The sequence below is a fragment of the Phoenix dactylifera genome, chromosome 1, assembly GCF_051530095.1.
Source record: "Phoenix dactylifera cultivar Ajwa chromosome 1, Ajwa_hap1_PhDact_Kaust_v1.1, whole genome shotgun sequence".
NCBI lineage: Eukaryota > Viridiplantae > Streptophyta > Magnoliopsida > Arecales > Arecaceae > Phoenix > Phoenix dactylifera.
In genome coordinates, this window is record NC_143190.1 from 40706543 (window position 1) to 40725684 (window position 19142).

General features: G+C 41.8%; 2 protein-coding genes across 3 annotated transcripts; both read right to left on the minus strand.

Moving 5' to 3' along the window:
* Positions 1–276: 276 nt before the first annotated feature.
* Positions 277–1425, minus strand: LOC148715261 (uncharacterized). The gene has a single exon (XM_088701624.2). The coding sequence runs from the start codon at positions 1423–1425 to the stop codon at positions 277–279; it is 1149 nt and encodes a 382-aa protein (XP_088557750.1).
* A 3801-nt stretch (positions 1426–5226) lies between these two features.
* Positions 5227–9442, minus strand: FH (frataxin-like protein). Of its 2 annotated transcripts, XR_005511684.3 has the most exons (6): positions 9084–9442; positions 8527–8599; positions 8310–8357; positions 8124–8218; positions 5867–6051; positions 5450–5633 (listed from the first exon to the last, which is right to left on the minus strand). XR_005511684.3 is itself a non-coding variant. In XM_039125865.3 (5 exons), exons 1-5 carry the CDS (start codon positions 9371–9373, stop codon positions 5504–5506), a joined length of 636 nt encoding a protein of 211 aa, XP_038981793.1. In that variant the 5' UTR covers positions 9374–9442; the 3' UTR covers positions 5227–5503. The 2 variants fall into 2 exon arrangements, 1 of the variants encoding a protein (XP_038981793.1); XM_039125865.3 differs by lacking the exon at positions 5867–6051 and having other exon boundaries at positions 5227–5633.
* Positions 9443–19142: the final 9700 nt, after the last annotated feature.

The following is a 19142-nucleotide window of genomic DNA, read 5'->3' on the forward strand; positions in this document are numbered from 1 at the left end:
TGTATAAGGTTGTGCACAAGCTAATATGACGAAAGTGACAGGGCTCGGTTGCATTCTGACGCTTAGGAATAAGCGTGATGAAGGTAGCCTTCCAGCTCACAGGCATGGCTGCCTGGGTAAAGAAGCACTGAATAGCCTCCACCACCGCTAGTCGGATAATACTCCAGTACTGCCGAAAGAAGAAAGGGGGAAAACCATCAGGTCCAGGGGCCTTGTCCGGAGTCAAGGCCCAGACTGCCTCCTGTACCTCCAGCGCCGACACCGGCCGGATCAAGGCTACACTCTCAGCATCACGAATACCCACATCCACCTCAGAGGGCGGTCCCCATCACTGGCCTCCTCATCCGCCGTCCATCTAGTACGGAAAAAGTCGAGTAAGACCTGACGGATGGCAGGCTCGCTCTCTACTCGATGTCCGGACCCATCTTGCAGAGAGTGAATCATGCTCCTCCGTCTCCGTATAACCGTAGTCCGATGGAAGAACCTAGTATTACGATCTCCCTCGCTTACCCACTGCACGCGGGATTTCTGACGCCAGAAAATCTCATATTGATGTAACAACGAGTGGTGAGTCGCGAGCAGTCCCCGGAGATCAACCATATCGTCCTCTGGGAGCATACCCCCTAGGTCTTCCTTCCTTTGCAACTCGGCGATCGAGGACTCTACGCCCTCCAATCGTTGGAAAATATTACCCACAACCTCACGGTTCCATCGGCGAAGGCGCCTTTTAGTCAACTCGAGTTTGCGTGAGACCCGTTGCATGGGATCACCATGCACCGGGACCCGCCACGCATCGCGAACAATATTCCAAGACTGGGGGTACGACAGCCAAACCTTCTCAAAGCGGAAGGGGCTGTGATGCGTAAGACCCGGTGAGGTGGAGAGTAGCAATGGGCAATGGTCCGAGGCTATCCGAGGCAGGTGGCTGACCCGGCCAGAGGGAAATCGGAGGATCCAATCAGGGGATGCAAAAGCCCTGTCTAATCGTTCCCAAACCCTAGCACTGCCCAGCAGATTATTGCACCAAGTAAACTGTGGTCCAGAGAAACCTAAGTCTACCAGGCCGTTCCGCGACACAAAGTCACGGAACTCCCTCCTGTCCACTCGATCCGTAAAGGCAGCGCCCCCTCGCTTCTCATCCTCACTCAGAATACAGTTGAAGTCACCAATCACTACCGTCGGAATACCCTGGGCGGTCAGGTTGGTGATCTCCTGCCAAAGGACTCTCCTAACCCGGTGGTCCGTGCTCGCGTATACACCACACAGTACCCATGGAACAGCGTCGGGTCTTGATATGACCATGATTACTTGTTGAGAGCAGTTGTGGAAGATATCAATCGTCGCCACACCCCGCCTCCACAGAACCAAAATCCCTCCCGACAACCCCTGGGAGTCAACTGCATAGGTCTCCCAATCCCTCTCCATACGCCGCCTCAATCGGCTAAGCCCCTCACCAGATAATTGGATCTCACAAAGGAAACAGATCTCCGGACAGTGGATCTGCACCAATCGTTTGAACGAAGACATGAAGGACGGCTTGGCCGCCCCCTACAATTCCAAGAAAGAATCATCATGGATCACAGTCCACATAGTCGGCTTCAGACTCATCCTCTCCTAAAGTCGCGGGACCATCCTTAGGCTCAGCGCCCAGGTAGCCTCGCTCCTCCTCCACTCCACCAGGTGCGGCTACGAGCCCCATAACAACTGCCCTAACCCGCTGGGTGGCGGTAGAGTGGTCCATCCCCACTCCTGGTGGCAGTGCAGCGGCCATGCTCCCCTCCATGTGTGGGGAGGGGTGGCCCCCCACCAAGCACCTACCTAGGGTAGCATCCTCCAACACACCTGCAGTGAGGACAGGCGGGCCAAAGCGAAAAACCCCCTCTGGTCCACTTCCGAGACCCGCATGAGCATCCCAGAGCCGAGTCTCACTCGGCATACCCACCATGGGAGGGTCCTGACCACCGACCTGCGGGAACCCCAGACCAGCCGCCAACTCCTGACAGGGTGGGCTATACCGGAAAGGGCCTGTCATAGGGCCTCCATCCCAGGTCGGCTCATCCTGGGCCAGAGGAGCCGGCTCAAGTCTGTCCCCTAGGCCAGAGGCTAGCTGGGCACACGGACTACACGTCGCCATGTCCTGTGACCCCCCACCAGCCTGGGCCTGGGGGGCACGGGCCCGCGGGCCAGCCTTCTGGCCCGAAAGCATCAGAGCCTGCGGCCCCAATGCGAGATGGGCCTGCGGGCCCTGCACAACTGAGGCCTTCGCGCCCCATTCATGGGTCGCGGCCCAGTCATCGGGCCCGCTCGCGATAGGGGGCGCGGGGGGGGGGGGGGGGGGGGGGGGCTGGCCCGCTCGTGACGGGGGGCGCGGGCCCGCTCGCCCTGCCTCCTGCCAACATAGGCGAGCTCATTGTCTATGATAGGTATGATCACTTTGGTACAGTCAATTCTTAGCTGAGTCTTTATCTACCTCTTATCCGACATCTTGGTGCCCATTGCAACGCTACGGTGGTTGGAGCGTTCTTTCAGGGATTTCATCTGGAGGAGGCAGGGGAGCAGCAGGGGTGTCCACTTACTAGCGTGGGACACGGTTTACCAACTGACCAGATATGGTGGTATGGGGATCCACTCCTTTATCGAGCGATGGGAGGTCTTCGCTACGAGGATGGCTGTCAGTTTTATATTGGAGCTGGCGAGTCTTTGGGTTTCTCTGATGAGGGCCAAGTATGGTGATCCGGTGGATCTAACGGTGTTTTGCGTGGGTCGGCATAGCTCCTTTCTTTAGAGGGAGATATGCTCTCACGCCGGAGATCAGATGGAAGATTGGTGATTGGCATGAAGTGGATGCTTTGGGGGACTGTTAGCTGTCTGATGTACCTTTGAGCAGATGGCCCACCTACGTTGACCTGGGCAAGCTGGAGAGGTGCAAGATCAGTGACCTGTTTGCCCATGGTGAGCGAGATTGGGATGTGGACCTTGTACGTCAGGCATTTGGAGGACATCTCGCAGAGTGGGTGCTGGTAGTGCTGATCCCGGTAGGCGAGGCGGAGGATAGGAGGGTGTGGGGCAGGACTGGCTGACCAAAGGTGCGGACCCGGGAGCTTCTTGAGCTATTCAGGAGGACTACAGTGCAGCAGATTGAGGGGAGGTGGATTTAGAGGCTGCGCATCCACCCCCGCGTGGCCTTGTTTGTCTAGAAGGTGGCATGGGGATGTCTGCCCACCATGGAAGTGTTAGCACGGTGGGGGATGGACATCTCTTCGAGTTGCTAGGCCTGTTAGGAGGCGGAGGAGATTATCCCCCATGTTCCTTTTGGCTGCTAGCAGGCTGCTATGATATGGGAGTGTGTCCCAACCTCAGCGGAGCTGCATCCGGGATGGATATCGACAAAGGACTTCCTGACCTTCCTGGTTGAGTCTTCTCGGCGACCTGGACTTCTAGAGTAGCCAACTCGGGCAGCCTATCTAGCTTACCATTGCTAGCTAGATAGGAATGCCCGACTATTTGAGGATCGGAGTGCGCATCCGAGAGTGGTGGTGGAAAGAGTCCTACTTCATGCGGCGGAGGTCCTTGACACTATTGCGTCGTTATCCCTTGGGTTGGCTAGAGAAATATGGAGCTCTCATTCTGCTCTAGTAGCGTCCAGGATTATGCTTGTTTCCTAGGAGCCCCCACTTTCTGGTTTTCTTAAGGTAAATTTCGACGGTAGTGTTAAGGGGAACCTCGTGATGGTGATCAAGGGGATCCAGGGTCTGGAGATTGCTGTCAAAGGAATAGGATTGCTCCATGACATTCGTCGTCTCTTAGACGAATGCGGCGCCTCTCGAGCTATTCATGTGTTCAGAGAGGCCAACAATGCGGCGGATTGGGTGGCATCTTATGTAGCTCATCACTCCAGAGATTTTATCTGGGAGAACCATGATTATGTTTTAGCTCCATTGCATTGTCTTTTATTGCCTGACTTTTTAGGCTGTACTCACGTCCATTGTGTGTGAACCGCCAATGTACCAAAAAAAAAAAAAAAAGTAGGCTCGGGCCTGAAAATAGGTACAAAAACCGGGCCGTGTCCAAATCTCACAAATTTTAATTACACTTTATTGGCTGAGAATGGTCCGAGCCTGGCCTGGATGAATAGGTCGCATGACACCAATACCCGCCTTCTCTAAGGTGTTGCACCGGGTTATCTCTCTCTCTTTTTTCCAGAATCATAAGGTCCAAACCATTTACCAAATTATTTAATCGCCATCCTTGCGTCCTCTACTGAAGCTTGAACAGGATCTCATTACCATTATTCCCCATCCACATGATCTGCATCAACTGCAGCAACTATCTTTATATCTCCTGCAGCATGAATAAATATGTTCTTGCACTATTAGGGCCTCTTTGGGAATGATCTCCTGGATCTGGCAGAAAGGGGAAGAGAAAAAATCGCCCATGGGACAGAGAGGGAGATAGGAGAAGAAGACAGAAGATTGCAGGGTCGACCCCGACCCCACAGGACTCAAAAAGATCTATAAGAGGGTTTTTAAAAAAAATAGAAATATCAAAGCCATTATGTATTCTATAACAATTACCGCTTGAAAGATTATATCTTACCCGCTAACTTGTACGTAGTTGTCCAGATAAAATCATTAGGATCCCCACCTTAAACTTTACTTTCTAGTAGCAAGCAGATTTTCGCTTTAGTTACTTGGTCCATTTTATGCTGTCCTTCAAGGGGATCCCAAGGGATGGAATGAGCTTCCCGTTGATCCCACCATCAAACTCCTATTCTTATTGAGAGCCGAAATTCCAATGCTCTTTGATAACTACCCAAATAACAGAGTTGAAGCTAACTCAAAATCTTCTACATACCGTGGATATATAATGCGGCCTGAAACTATATCACTCTTAACTGGGATTGCAAGTGTTCTAATATTTGCCAAGCTCGGCACGAATACCATGACTTTGTATGGCAATTTATTTGTATGGAAGATCAATAACCTTCAAACATTCCAATATATCTTGTAATGGCCCTTCAGCAATGATGTTTGCTCCTATTTAACGAACAAGGAACAACTGGTTCAAACCACACTGGACCTACCCCAATAAAAAAGCAAAAGTAACCCAAGGCACAGATATCCAGCAAGTCTGGTGAGACTCTTGATGTTTCATCCCTCAAGCTGTGAAAGATCAATGAAGAAGAGGTGGGACAACATCAAGCCACTTGGGCCTTACAGCATTGGATGAACAAAAATCAGAATTAGTTTTCCCATCATCATTTAAAGTACCGCTGGACATGACTTCCTACTCCCAAGTATGATAGCTGACAACTTGTTTGCTGCCAAATGATAACAATGCAGGCTGCTGACCATGTCAATATACATTTGATTGACTAGTTGAACCAAAAAAATAAAAAATTTTTAACTCAAAAAAGTCGAGACCTTTTTTTGTTTTACAAGTGCGTCTATTGCCAGAAAAGTCGATCAAATTTATGCTCGTTTTCAGGGTAAATATTGTTGACTCAAGAAAGATCAATGGGTTTACCACATAGCTGCCCCAGTTCTTCTTCCAGAAGTTGCAAAAGATTCACTTTATTCCGCCTATATATCCACGACTTCGTTGCCACATCCCAATCAAACCTTGCTGGCCCACTGCAAAAATGAATTAAGAAGAACATAACCAACCGGCATCAGGCATAAGAAGCGGAATTAGAAGAAGAACTGGCAAAAGAAGATAAGAATGAAGAGAATGGAAAGGCACATATATGTAATCCTGGAATTCATATCCAGAATGAAAAATGTTTCAAACAGAATGATGTTGAAAATCTTCACTCCCTATTTAAGGCATTAAATAGCAGTGTAGAAAATGATTTTGCTTTATTTACCTTTATTCCTTTGCCATACAAAACAAAACAATCTGGCAAAGCTACTTAGCAAACACTGGTAGAAGAAAGTTCATTTAGAAAGAATCAACTTTCCTTCCCCTCTTGGACTTGCAAACAACATGAAAGGAACTTTTCAAATCCATGTAGTTTCTCCCTTTGGTCTTTTCCACCTTCATATCTGTTATCTATCATCCATATAAATCTACAATAAGCTTCCTTCAGATTAAGCAGCACAATGAAAGATGATGAGAAACCCAACATTGTGGACCTCAAGGGGCGAAAAGTTAGATGCTCTATACATGTACTTATGTTCCATATTGGCATTCAATTTGACTGCATGGAATCTGTTTAAGATGTTGGCCTTAGCAGCAGTATTGCGACATATGTACATGCTGTAACATTATAATAATAGAGCACAACAAACACTTTAAAGAAGTACACAAACATGATATAAGACAGGAAGCATAAAATGATAATTCTAGGTCATATCGAATCTGAAAATCAATTTACACGTATCTTGATTTCTGTGAAATTGAGGCATGCGACTACATTACAGTAAATTGGTTTCATCCATTCTCATTTCATGACACAGAACATATAAAAAATATCAAAATAAGTGGAAGCTGCAAACTACAAAGAGGTCCCAAGTGATGCATATAATAAGAAAGAGCCTCATGGAGGCTACTAAAACTCTAGGTTTAAAATGGGAGACTTGATCCCTCTACCCAGTTCGACGAGAGTTTAAAAAAAAAAAATCCTCAATCTCCTTGGTTTCTTAAGGCCATGATGGTCTTCGAACATAAAAGCTTTTACTCTATGATTCTTCCATTTCTCTCTCCAAGCTCTTAGCAGCTCTTCTACCATGGAAAAGATGCTTCCTAGGCACACTTGCTCCACAGCATTTCCAAATGAGTATAAACATCTAGATCTATCTTGTACAAAGATTTTACAAGGCAAGCAGCCTGAAAATAGAATGAGACTATGCAAAAACATAAATTGCATAGCGCATTACAAATCTCTTAAATAATTTACCCACGCACATGAGTTATACTAACAACAAAACAAGATTTGATCTTGCCATCCCCATTCTCCCCAAAATAGCCCACCTATTCATCAAGGATAAACATCTCATTTTGGAATATGCTCAACTAAAAACTTACCAAATGCACTATGAAAGGAGAGCGAAAAAATCCAAGTCTATGTGCCCTTGGCAGTTTACCAGTCCCTCACTCAAAATGGTACAAAACAATTTTAGCTCATTGATAAGCTAAGAAATCCACCATTCTGTCCCCCCATCCCCATCCAATATCAATCAAAGAAGAAAAAAGACCATCTTTTAGAAAATGCTGTCTACACAGTTCAAAGTTCAAACAATTCTTTTTCTATTTTCTGAGTAAATGCTATAGTCCAGCACTTCCTCTATAGCAGAGGCCACCTGCAAATCAATGCCCATTGTTACCTTATTGCCTTTCGCACCTTTAATGCCTCTCTGACAAACCATACTCTTATCTATCAATTTTGTGCACACCTTATATGGTCTTCTTAATGCCATGATATAAACCAATGAACCCCTATATCACCATATTTTAATATTAGAATATCTATTCATGAACCTTCATCGTTATTTTACATTTGTTTCCTTAGCAGGGGATGCTTTACAGGTATCTACTCCTTGGAATATTTAAATGGTAACCATTCATGGACCATTGCTCTCATACCACTCTCCAAATTCATTTGCTCATAACAGCATGTTATTCCGCCACAAGTTCCATTTCTATGATAAGTATATCTTTTATAGCATTTGTTTCATGAATCCTCCTCACTACCATCATCCAATTCAAATGCCATCTGTTGAACAATAAGAACATGACAAGATTTGCCATTTTGGCACCAAAAACCTTTTCCAACCTTGATAATCCATCACAGTCAGAAAATCCTTGTATATTATGCCTGCTCGCTCAAAGAGTTCGAGAAACCAATGCTTCAAAACTGAAAACTGGCAAACACTGTGAAGAGCCATGAAACCACAGAAGCAGATAGCTTATGTTGCTAAGTTTAGAATAATGAAACTATGAAGAGAGTAAATAGTGGGACTGTAGACATAAAAACAAAACCAGTAAGTCTAGGACTCAATTTGGTACTTGATGAAATAGTCTTTCTTTTCTCTCAAACTTTATTCCTGGAAGCTACACATGATTACATGCCAAAGCATTGAACAGGTAACAATAATATCTAAAGGTTAGATAGAGAACAATACCTTACTGGTGAAGACATCCAGATTTGTCTGTTTGGAGTTTGCTTGTTTATAACATATGTGCCCAAACTCCCTAGCTTCAATGTCAAAACCTGATTCTGCTCAAATATAAAGCAACGGACCAAATTAAAACTAAGTAGGGAAAAGCTTCCAGATAAGCACAAATTCGAGAAATTTATCTCATCTCACCCCGTAGTCTATATCATAACCATCTATTTGGACAGAGTCACCATACTCCTGCCAAGGGACGAAAATCGTAGACTTCTGAGACTTAATAGCTAAAATTTTATCCACATAAGCAAAGCAAAAGTTTAAGCCCTGATAAGAACAATATTCTGGCAATAGAATTGCCAACAAAAAATAAAAAAACGAATATTAATCTCTATAGCTTAATGATGCGAATTACCTCGAATTTTTCTTGCAAATCGTGTATCGTAGCATCTGCCAACCTATGAAACTCATCCTCTGACAGAAGAGACCTGGCAAGAAATAAAAAATTACTCAAAAAAAGAGAAAATTTTTAAAATGTTTCAAAATTCGCTTATACCTTATCCAAAATCATTTCAAAATAATTTGATTAAGACAAAGCTTTGAAAAAAGTGGAGTAAGATACGAAACCTCTCATAAAAGTTCCAAATTTTGGACAAAAAGGAGAAGAAAATCTCAAAAAAAATAATGTATAAAAAAATTTAGAACTCCCAATTAAGTAAAGTTCCGCGCATACGTAGTTTAAAGACTAAAAAAAACAAGAAAAGCCCTAATCTGAAGAGCAAATTAGAAGCAGAATGATCTCAAGAAGATATATCATATCCAATTCCGTAGTGAATAGAAGTCCACGAAATTTCACTGCAAAATCCTAACGTTGCATCGACAAACCATAAACCTCCAGCTGTTTCGCCGAAGGAAGGGAAGAATACCCTAGAAAAATCGTAAACATTCCATGGCAAGAAGTAGACCACGCACCGGTAATCTATGACAGCCGGTCCCTGCGCTTCGTCGAGCTCCGAGGTCCGAGTCGAGAAGAAAACCCTATAAACCGATGGCGATATGAGAGGCATGGTAGCCCTCGAGGAGGAGAGGAAACCGCCATCGCGGCCGCCGAGATCGAGATTAACGGAAGCTTCAAGAAGCGCAGAGCGTCGGCGAGGGAAATAGGAGGGGGAGGAGGAGGAGGAGGGAAGAGGGTGATGCCGAGATCGCGCTGTTCTCAATAGGCGTAGGAGGAGAAGCCCTGGAGAGAAGGGAGACGCCATGAACCGCCGCGCGAGTGATCGAGAGAAGAGGAAAGCGCAAATACAGCAGCTGGATCTCAATAGGCCGAGATCTCCAAATCTCTCCAGTTCGCCGTTTGGGTCCACTAAATTGTCCGACGGCCCAGTCCAATCCAACTAAGACGCCTGGCAATGTCGCATCCAGAGCAGTGTACGATAAAGATCCAGAGCATACGGTGAAGATTTAGTTACACGAATCTCACGTATGACAACCTAAATATTACTCTCAGTCTTCGGACAGTCTCTCCGAATCTCCAAATGGAGAAATTATATTCTAAGCCACGTGCGCTTGGTGCACCACACCATAGGCTTTGTTAGGAAAAGAGTGAAAAATGGCTTCACCATAAAACAGTAGGCCACTGTAAATCGATCTTTCAAATAATTATTGCCTCCCTCTAGTTTGCAATAAGGATAACTACCGTAATATTGTTTTCACGATACAAAACTGCTCTGTTTCGAATTACAGATTGCAAAAATTAAAATTCAAACTGAACCAGAGATCAAAGTAACAGCAAATAGATATAAAAATAATAATATCTCCCCAATTTTAAATGAGAAGGATGCCTTATGGAGTGTGAAAGGCTGTAAAAACTACCTGGCACCTCTTGGAGTGAAACTGCATTTATGCAGTTATAGTTGTAACTGCCTTGCACCTATTGTGGCACCCAACTACCAGCATATTCACTTCAAGCAAATTTTATTTTAAAATAACAAAAATCCAACAATCCTCCACTTATTTTAAAATAAATTAGCTGTGATACAAGATGTTGATACATAAATGAAAGTACTTTTAGAGTTTAAACTTTCACGTAGAGCAAGACTCTCAAAGTTACATCAGTATGCTAGTAGACATGAAGTCCTTGAACTAACGTACTTTATGATACAACTGAAAAATCTGCACATACCAACACCATAATCTCTATTGTTCTTCTCAGTCACGCGTTGATAGCCATGCACATTATCCCGACTTTATGAGTGCTATAGGTGGTTGACCAAACCCCGACAAAAGCGGCCTGACTTTACACTCACATAGGTGAGTTCTTCTAGGTGTTTCTGTAGATAATTACACCTTTTATGCGAACCCATTAAGAGTTAAACTCAACCTTTCCATTTAATTACAGGATTAGCACTTACCATTCATTTCTGCATGGGTCTTCAAGAAGTGCTACAAGTATTACCCTCAAGACTTGTTCTTACCCTTTGAACCCAGAGCATGGGTAAGGTTGCCATCTTTTGGTGGTCTTATTCCAATGGTCGTAGACCCATTTCAAAACAAGTTTTACGAATCAGATCCTTGTTTAGGCCTTTTGTCAAAGGATCTGCCAAGTTCATGCACGATTTAACGTAGTCCACTGTGATTGTTTCTTCTTCTAATAATTGTCTTATAGTTTGTGTCTAAGACTTACGTGTCTTGACTTTCCATTGTAAGACTTGCTATATACCCTTGATAATGTGGCTTGACTATCACATTGTATTGAAATTGGAGGCATCGGACTTGGCCATATTGGCAAGTCTATCAAAAGGTTTCTCAACCACTCAGCCTCTTTCCCAGCTGCTTTCGAAGCCACTAACTCGAACTCCATAGTAGAGTGAGTTATGCAAGTCTGTTTCTTGGATCCCCAAGAAATAGCAGCTCCACCAAGAGTGAGTATCCATCCACTTGTAGATTTAGATCCATCACCTATGCAATTTCAGTTAGCATCACTATATCCTTCTATTACATAAGGACTTCCTCCATAGTACAGTGCATAGGATCTAGTTCCTTTCAAATAACCCAATACAATAGAAATTGCTTTCCAATGCTCAATGCTTGGATAGCTTGTGTATCTACTTTGCCCACGGCAAATGCTATGTATGGCCGAGTACAATACATTGCATACATTAAACTTCCAATCACTCTTGAGTATTCAAGTTGAGATACACATCGATCTTTATTCATCTCAAGCTTCAAAATGGGATTATAAGGAACTCTCGAAACTTTATCAAACAAATAAGAAAAATTGCTTAGAACTTTATCAATGTAATGACATTGAGATATTGTATATGCCCTATCAATTTGGTGTATTTTAATACCAAGAATAGTATTTGCAATACCCATATCTTTCATATAAAATGTGATGACAAAAAATCCTTAGTGATTTTAATGCATGAATCACTCTTGCTAAAAATTAGCATGTCATCCACATACAAGCATATTATCACAATATCATTAATAACCATCTTAGAATAGATGCACTTATCTGATTCATTTAGTTGAAAACCATCGGATAATACAATGTTGTCGAACCTCTCGTGCCACTGCTTAGGAGCTTGCTTTAGACCATACAATGATCTAATCAGTTTACATACTTTCTTTTCTTGACCAGGCATTATGAAACTTTCTGGTTGTTCCATATATACTTCTTCTTCCAAAATTCCATTTAGGAATGCTGTTTTTATGTCCATTTGATGGATTTTGAAGTCACATATGGAGGCTAATGAAATAAGAGCTCTAATAGAAGATATCCTAGCCACAGGAGCATAGGTATCAAAATAATCAATGCCCTTTGATTGTCTAAACCCTTTGGCTACCAATCTAGCTTTATACTTGTCAATGGATCCATCAGGTCTTAACTTTTTCTTAATAATCCATTTATATCCAATAGGTTTAGAACCTGAAGGTAAGTCTACTAGCTTCCATGTATTATTTGACATAATGGACTCCATTTTATTATTAATAGCTTCCTTCCAAAAGTTAGCATCTCTTGATTTCATTGCTTCATCAAATGTAGTAGGATCATTTTTCATATTACAACAAACACCATATTCATTCAAAACACAATCAGATCTACCTTCTACAAGATATGTCATAAAATGAGGACCAAAACTCTTTGCTTTTTTAATTCTCTTGGACTTTCTGATTTCCAAGTTCTCATAATTCTCCAAAGCATCATTTCCTAGAGAAATTTCTTTAATATATAAACCTAGATCTAAATATTTAGACACTTTGAAGGACATATTTTCAAAGAATATAGCATCTCTAGATTCAATAATAGTATTTGATTCCATCTCTAGAAAACTATGTGCTTTGCTATTTAAGGCATATCCTACAAAAGCACATTTAGTAGTTCTTGGTCCTAATTTTGATCTTTTAAGATCAGGCAACCTAACATAGGCTAGGCACCCCCACAATTTAAAATAACCCAAATTTGGTTTTCGTTTAAACCAAAATTCGTAAGATGATTTTAAACTTTTCTTAGAAGGTATTCTGTTTAGGATATGTGTGGCTGACAGAATTGCCTCACCCCAAAGATCATTAGGTAAACCAGAATGGTCTAACATGGCATTAACCATATCCATTAGGGTCCTATTCTTTCGTTCAGCTACACCATTCTGTTGTGGTGTATATGGGGCTGTCCTTTGATGCAAGATTCCATTATGTTCACAAAATGCATCAAATTCATTATTAAAGTATTCCCCCCCTCTATCACTTCTTAACATTTTAATTTTGCATTCAAGGAGGTTCTCAACTTCCGCTTTGTACAACTTAAACTTATCTAATGCTTCATCTTTTGTTCTAAGCAAATAAACATAAGCATATTTCGAAAGGTCATCAATGAAAGTGATAAAATATCTTTCACCACCTCTTGTCAATTTGTTATTCAAATCACATACATTTGAATGTACTAATTCAAGTAAATTTGAGGAAATTCGATTTACATTTGGAATAGATTTTCTGGTTAATTTGATTTTAACACAAATTTCATACTTGCTTTTATTATTTTGCAAATTAGAAAGCAATAAATCCAATTTAATCATACGTTGCATAGAATCATAATCCACATGACCTAGTCTAGCATACCATAATGGTAAAGACTCAACAATATAAGCAGCAATATTTTCATTCATCAAATTCAATTTGAACATACCATTGTCAGCATACCCTTTGCCAACAAACACACCTTTCTTACTAAGTACAAACTTATTAGACTCAAAAAAAAGTTTAAAACCATACTTTGACAAAAGACCACCAGACACTAAGTTCTTTCTAATTTCTGGAGCATGATACATATCCTGCAGAGTTACAATTTTGCCTGAAGTGAACTTCAATTCTGTAGTCCCTTTTCCAACTACTTTCGCAGTGGAAGAATTTTCCATATAGAGTGTGATCTCGTCTCTCATTTTCTCATACTTCTTGAAGAGATTTTTGTCTCCACATATGTGACGAGTTGCACCTGTATCCACCCACCAACCAGTTTGGTTGACCACCATGTTTACTTCGGACACCACAATAACAAGTTTTTTTTCAACATTATTGGCTTGCTCCTTTTTCTTGAGAAGTCTACACTCATGTTTGAAGTATCCTTGCTTCTTGCAGTAATGACATTTTCCTTTTCTAAAATTGCTCCTTTTATTCTTCCCTTTGGAAGAGTTCTGCAATCGTGGTTCCTTATCCTTCTGGTTGTGTGTTTCAACAACATGAGCAAACTTTGTCATTTCTGCATTCTCCTCAAGTTTGTCTCGAAGTCTCGACTCTTCTTCAATTCGAAGTTGTCTTTGAAGAGTCTCAAGAGTGTCATTGTCACTCCCTCTTAAGAGACTTGTGGTAGTCTTTCCAACTTGGTGGTAACTTGGCAATAATTGCACCCACTTGGAGTTTTTCATCAACCGGGATGCCATCAGATTTCATTTGCTGAATAATAAGTTGTAAGTCATGAACTTGGTTTAGTATAGACATATTGTCAAACATTTTGAAATCAAAATAACTACTTACAAGGTAGCTTTTGTTGCCAGAATCCTCTGTTTTGTACTTAGTCTCCAACACCTCCCATATCTCCTTAGCAGACTTCATTGGTGCATACATATCGAACAAGGAATCAGTGAGGGTATTGAGGATATTACCATGGCAGAAGAAATTATCCTCATCCTATTTCGTTTTGACAGTAAGTTGGTCTTCTGTGGGGTTTTCTGTAGGAATTGTAGAACAAGGGTTCTCTAGAACATGTGTAACCTTCAATGTGGTCAAAAGAAATTCCATCTTCTCCTTCCATCTGTTGTAGTTGTTACCATCAAAATGATCCAGTTTGGATAAGTCTTGCGGTACAACATTCAAAGATGTGATTGATGAACTTGAGGAAGCCATCGAACTTGAATAATTGTTTGAAAAATTGTGGGAAAAAGAGTGGAAAATGGCTTCACCATAGAGTAGTAGGTGACTGTAAATCTATCTTTCAAACAATTATTGCCTCCCTCTAGTTTGCAATAAGGATAACCACAGTAATATTGTTTTTGGGATACAAGACTGCTCTGTTTCGAATTACAGATTGTAAAAACTGGAATTCAAACTGAACCAGAGATCAAAGTAACAGCAAATAGATAGAAAAATAATAATATCTCCCCTGTTTAGAATGAGAAGGGTGCCTTTATGGAGTGTGAAAAACTGTGAAAACTACCTGGCACCTCTTGGAGTGAAACTGCATTTACGTAGTTATAGTTGTAACTGCCTTGCACTTATTGCAGCACCCAATTGCTAGCATATACACTTCAAGCAAATCTTATTTTAAAATAACAAAAATCCAACAGGCTCCATCCATCAAATGCTTATCTGGATGGCTGGGCTACACAATGAAGACCGCCATATGGTACATAATATAATTTCTTCAACAAATGGGAGGATCTTGGTTTGAATTTTGAGAAGTGCTGTCATTTCATCCTAAGAATTATAATATTAAGGGGAGTCTCTCGTGGATATTTGTATTACGGGTGTGACTGCCCCGGTGGGGCTATCTTATTCTTAAAAATTTTCATGTATGGAGTGCTACCATACATCAATTGATGCACTTGTTAATAGCATAGTTGTCTAGTTATCACCATCTTTTCGAACACAGAACAGGGTAAAATTGTTATCAAAAAAGAGCACAATAAACTAAATCCACTTTGGTGCATGTTTGAAGCTGTCACTTGGTATTATTATTTTCTTTTGTTCACTTGGTTTCTGAAGGGAGATCAGAGAATGAAAATGGTTCGTTTTTTTTTCTTTTTTGGATACATGAATGGTCTAATTTTCAGACCAAAAATTAGTTGAGGCTTACTTGATAACAAATGTGCAATAACTGTAACGCTGAGAGCTACAACATACCTTCTTTATGCATCTTCTTGAAGCCTTCCAATTGTTGAGAGTCCTAGTTAATACCCTCTACAAAGGGATCCATCTACCTACTAGCCTAAGTTTTCGGATTGGATTCGAACACCCATTGTTGCTGGAAACGGGACCCGGGTGCGACCGGTCTGCTGGGAAGGAGGAGCTCCGGCGAGAACTGGCGGGCGGCGATCCGTCGGCGGGCGGCGTCCTCTGGGAGATCTGCAAAAAAGCCGGTGGCCGGGGTTTCCGGCGCCGGCCCTCCGATGTTTTTGTCAGAGGGGGCTCCTGTGTGGAGGAGGGGAGAGGAGGAAGATATATTTTGCCAGGTTTCAGAGTCCAACCCCCTCTAGGAATGAGGGGTCCCCCTTTTTATAGGGAGGTTGGATTACCTGTGATGTGATGGGGCGAGGTTGCCGTACGACTTAGTACGTTGCTTGAGTTGGTGCGCGATCAGGTGAATTAATATCTTGATGTCGGAGGTGAGGCCGGGATCAGAGAGTTGTCACGGCTGACCGAACGCTACCGAGCTGATTTGCCGTGGAGGACCGAAGATCCGTAGATAATAGGAGCCACGCGTATGCATTAATTGTTGAGTGAGTCGGAGATATGTATTAATTGTTGAGTGAGTCGGGGGTTTGCATTAATTGTTGAGTGAGTCGGGGATTTGCAGAGGCCATTCGCATTAAACGCTAGAGGCGGTGGCAGGGTATGGTCCCTGACCGGACTTCAGGAGGATGCAACCGCGGTAGGTGGGCGGCGATGTCGGACTTCCGAGGTCAAGAGCCCTGAAGTTAGATGCCTGGTGGGGCGCCAGGTCAGGCATCCGGGGTCGGGCGATTCCGAGGCCGTGGACCGTTGGTGCGCTCGTGTGCTTAGGGGGCGACTTTCATTCCCCCAACACCCATCATTAGAATAAAATTGTCGGAGCATATCATGAGAGTTTGTGCTAATATTAATAGCAAGGATCAGAAGGGAGATGGGTTTCTTAGATTGGAAGGGCCAACTTTCCCAACTTCTCAAAATGAATTGTAGACTCGGATGAAGGTGGTTGTGAGACTAAGTGCTTGCAGAATTGTTTGCGCATGGCTTATGCTTCTGTACACTTTGTATCTCAGTCTCACCGATTCTGAATTAGGAACTCTCTCCCCAGTTTTCTTGATTGTTTAATTTGCATCGTATTTCTTCTCTATTAATTACTCAGTGGCATTTCCTCACAAATAATTGTAGTCTTTCAATTTAGTTACATTGTCACAATCACTTGAGATTGATATTAGCCTAATCTAGAAGGGTCCTGGATCCTCATATACTTCTTCCGTTTACGTCTTGATGTGTTTGGCTAAAAGTTCAAATTTATTTTAAATCTAATCATAAGCACTACGATCGGCTCTTGTCAGCCTCGATGGGCCTGTGTTGCAATATCTTCTAGTACATATAAACTATGGGCCGAGTTCACTCTAATACAATTTGTTATAACTCAGTACCCCAACAAAATTAGTTGAAATATATCATTTGAGTTTTTTGGCTTTGTATAAGTATTCAAAATTTATTCAATCCATAGCGGATGTGGAATTAAATATATTCGCACAGATTCTTACTGTCTGAGTTGGGAATAACATAAAAAATAAAAAGGAGTAGGTCTCGCATGTCGGATGAGATTAAACTTTGGCCATTTGCGGGCGACACTATGTTTCTTTTGTTCTCCGGTTTTGCTTTTGCTTTTTAATGGTCTTGAATATTTTGTCTTAAAATATCTCTAGCTTTGGTTAACTTCGAAAATTAAAATTAAAAATGTATTTTTACCTGCAGTACAACCTCGTATAGCTGCATGGAGGAAACATGAAGAGAGCAGGAAGATGAGACAATTATTCCTGACTGAAACAGACTACACAATAAAATTCTAGCTAAACACGTGTCTATTTTTGGGTCGTCCACTGAGGGTGGTCTAGACTTTACCACCATGACCCTACTTTGATTCTCATCTCAAACACTGAAATAGTGATTTGCTTAGATAATCAGAAGACTACGCAGCTAACACAAACTCATGCACCAAGATTGATAGTTTATCTAAGTTTCAGCACTCACATCCTAATTTCAAAATATTGATATTATCATGTGAAGCTTTTGTTGGAGTTTTAATTAAAAAAATATTTTCTTATCTCCTAAACTTTAGTTATTTTAAATACTTTAAAATACCTTTTTGTGGGACTAAGAGTTTGACTCTTCAAAAGATAACGTTGGTTTCCAAAAAGATATTTTCAAAATATTCCATATTTTCAGAACAATTGCGTGTCTTCGGTCTTCGGATAAAGATTATAAATAGACTCCTCCAAACTTAATCTTAATCTAAATCAAATCTCTCTTTTTCTCACTGGTACTCTATCTTCCGAGAGTTTCTTCCACATATAGAGTTTTTCCACTCTTTAACTTTTTTTTCTATCTTTTCTGCTTTATATCTTTTCTTCTTTTCTGGGCATATGAAGGAGTCGGTTGAGTCAAGTTTTTCTAGCGATCGTGCTCATTAAAAAAGGATCGAGCTGAGCCGGGTGTTAGCATCCCTCATATGCCATGAAAATTTCGAAATAATTTTCAGATTGCAGCGGAAAAACATATGCGGGATCCGTTCATCGTGTGAACGTATTTTAAAACCTTTCGTTTGTAGATAGATTAGAATTAAATTATTTTAAACCATTTTAAAATCATTAAGAAGATCAGATCTTCACCTTGTGCGGGTAGATGGTCTCCGCAAATCTGATTCACGTGGATTTGTAGAAGGTTCGATGGAAGCCGCACACGCGTCCGGCCTCTACGGGTATCCACACGAGGTAATGATTCGATCGAAGCCTACGTATCTTCCCGGAGTGCTAGCTCCCTTGCAGAGATGGCTTTTGATGGCTGAAGTCCTCTCTTTACTATCAACTCTTGAATGCCAAAAGGGAGGAGGTAGAAGAAGGATGGATCAAGGAACAAAAACAAAGCCCTTGCAGCCTTTTTCTTTTCTCATACGCTAGACCCAAGGAAGAGGAAGAAGAAGGCGCCACCACCCTTTCTTTTTCTCCCTTTTCTCTTGCAGCTGGAAGGAGGAATGAAGGGAAGAGAGGTTCTCACGAAATGCCCAAGAAAAGCATCAAAAATTCTGGCCGAAATCACCTCTCCATTTTGAAATGCAAAGGGATAAAGATGAGCTCCTATTTTTTAGGAGCTCATCCTTATCTCTATTTCATGCCACCTAGGAGGGGCGTGCTCCCTTTCTTTTTCTCCCACGCATGGCTCAAAGAGAGGGGCATATTCCCCTCCCTCTTATCCATTTAAATCTGCCACTTAATCAAATTAATGGGTGATTTAATTTGGGTCTAGTGCATGAGTCCAATCCTAGTCAAAATAGGACTTGTATGAACCCATTTCAATTTCCTCCTTATCCTAATCTAATTAGGATTTAATTGAACCATGACTCTATTGAACTCTTCAATTCTAATCCAATTAGGAGTCATGAAATTAATTAGATTAAATTTAAAATTAATTAGGACTTAAGAAAATCCTAATCTAATCAGGACTTGTTCAATTTTCAGCCCTAAGACAATTAGGACTTTAGAAATCCTAATCTAAATAGGATTCTAATTTAATTTGAAATCC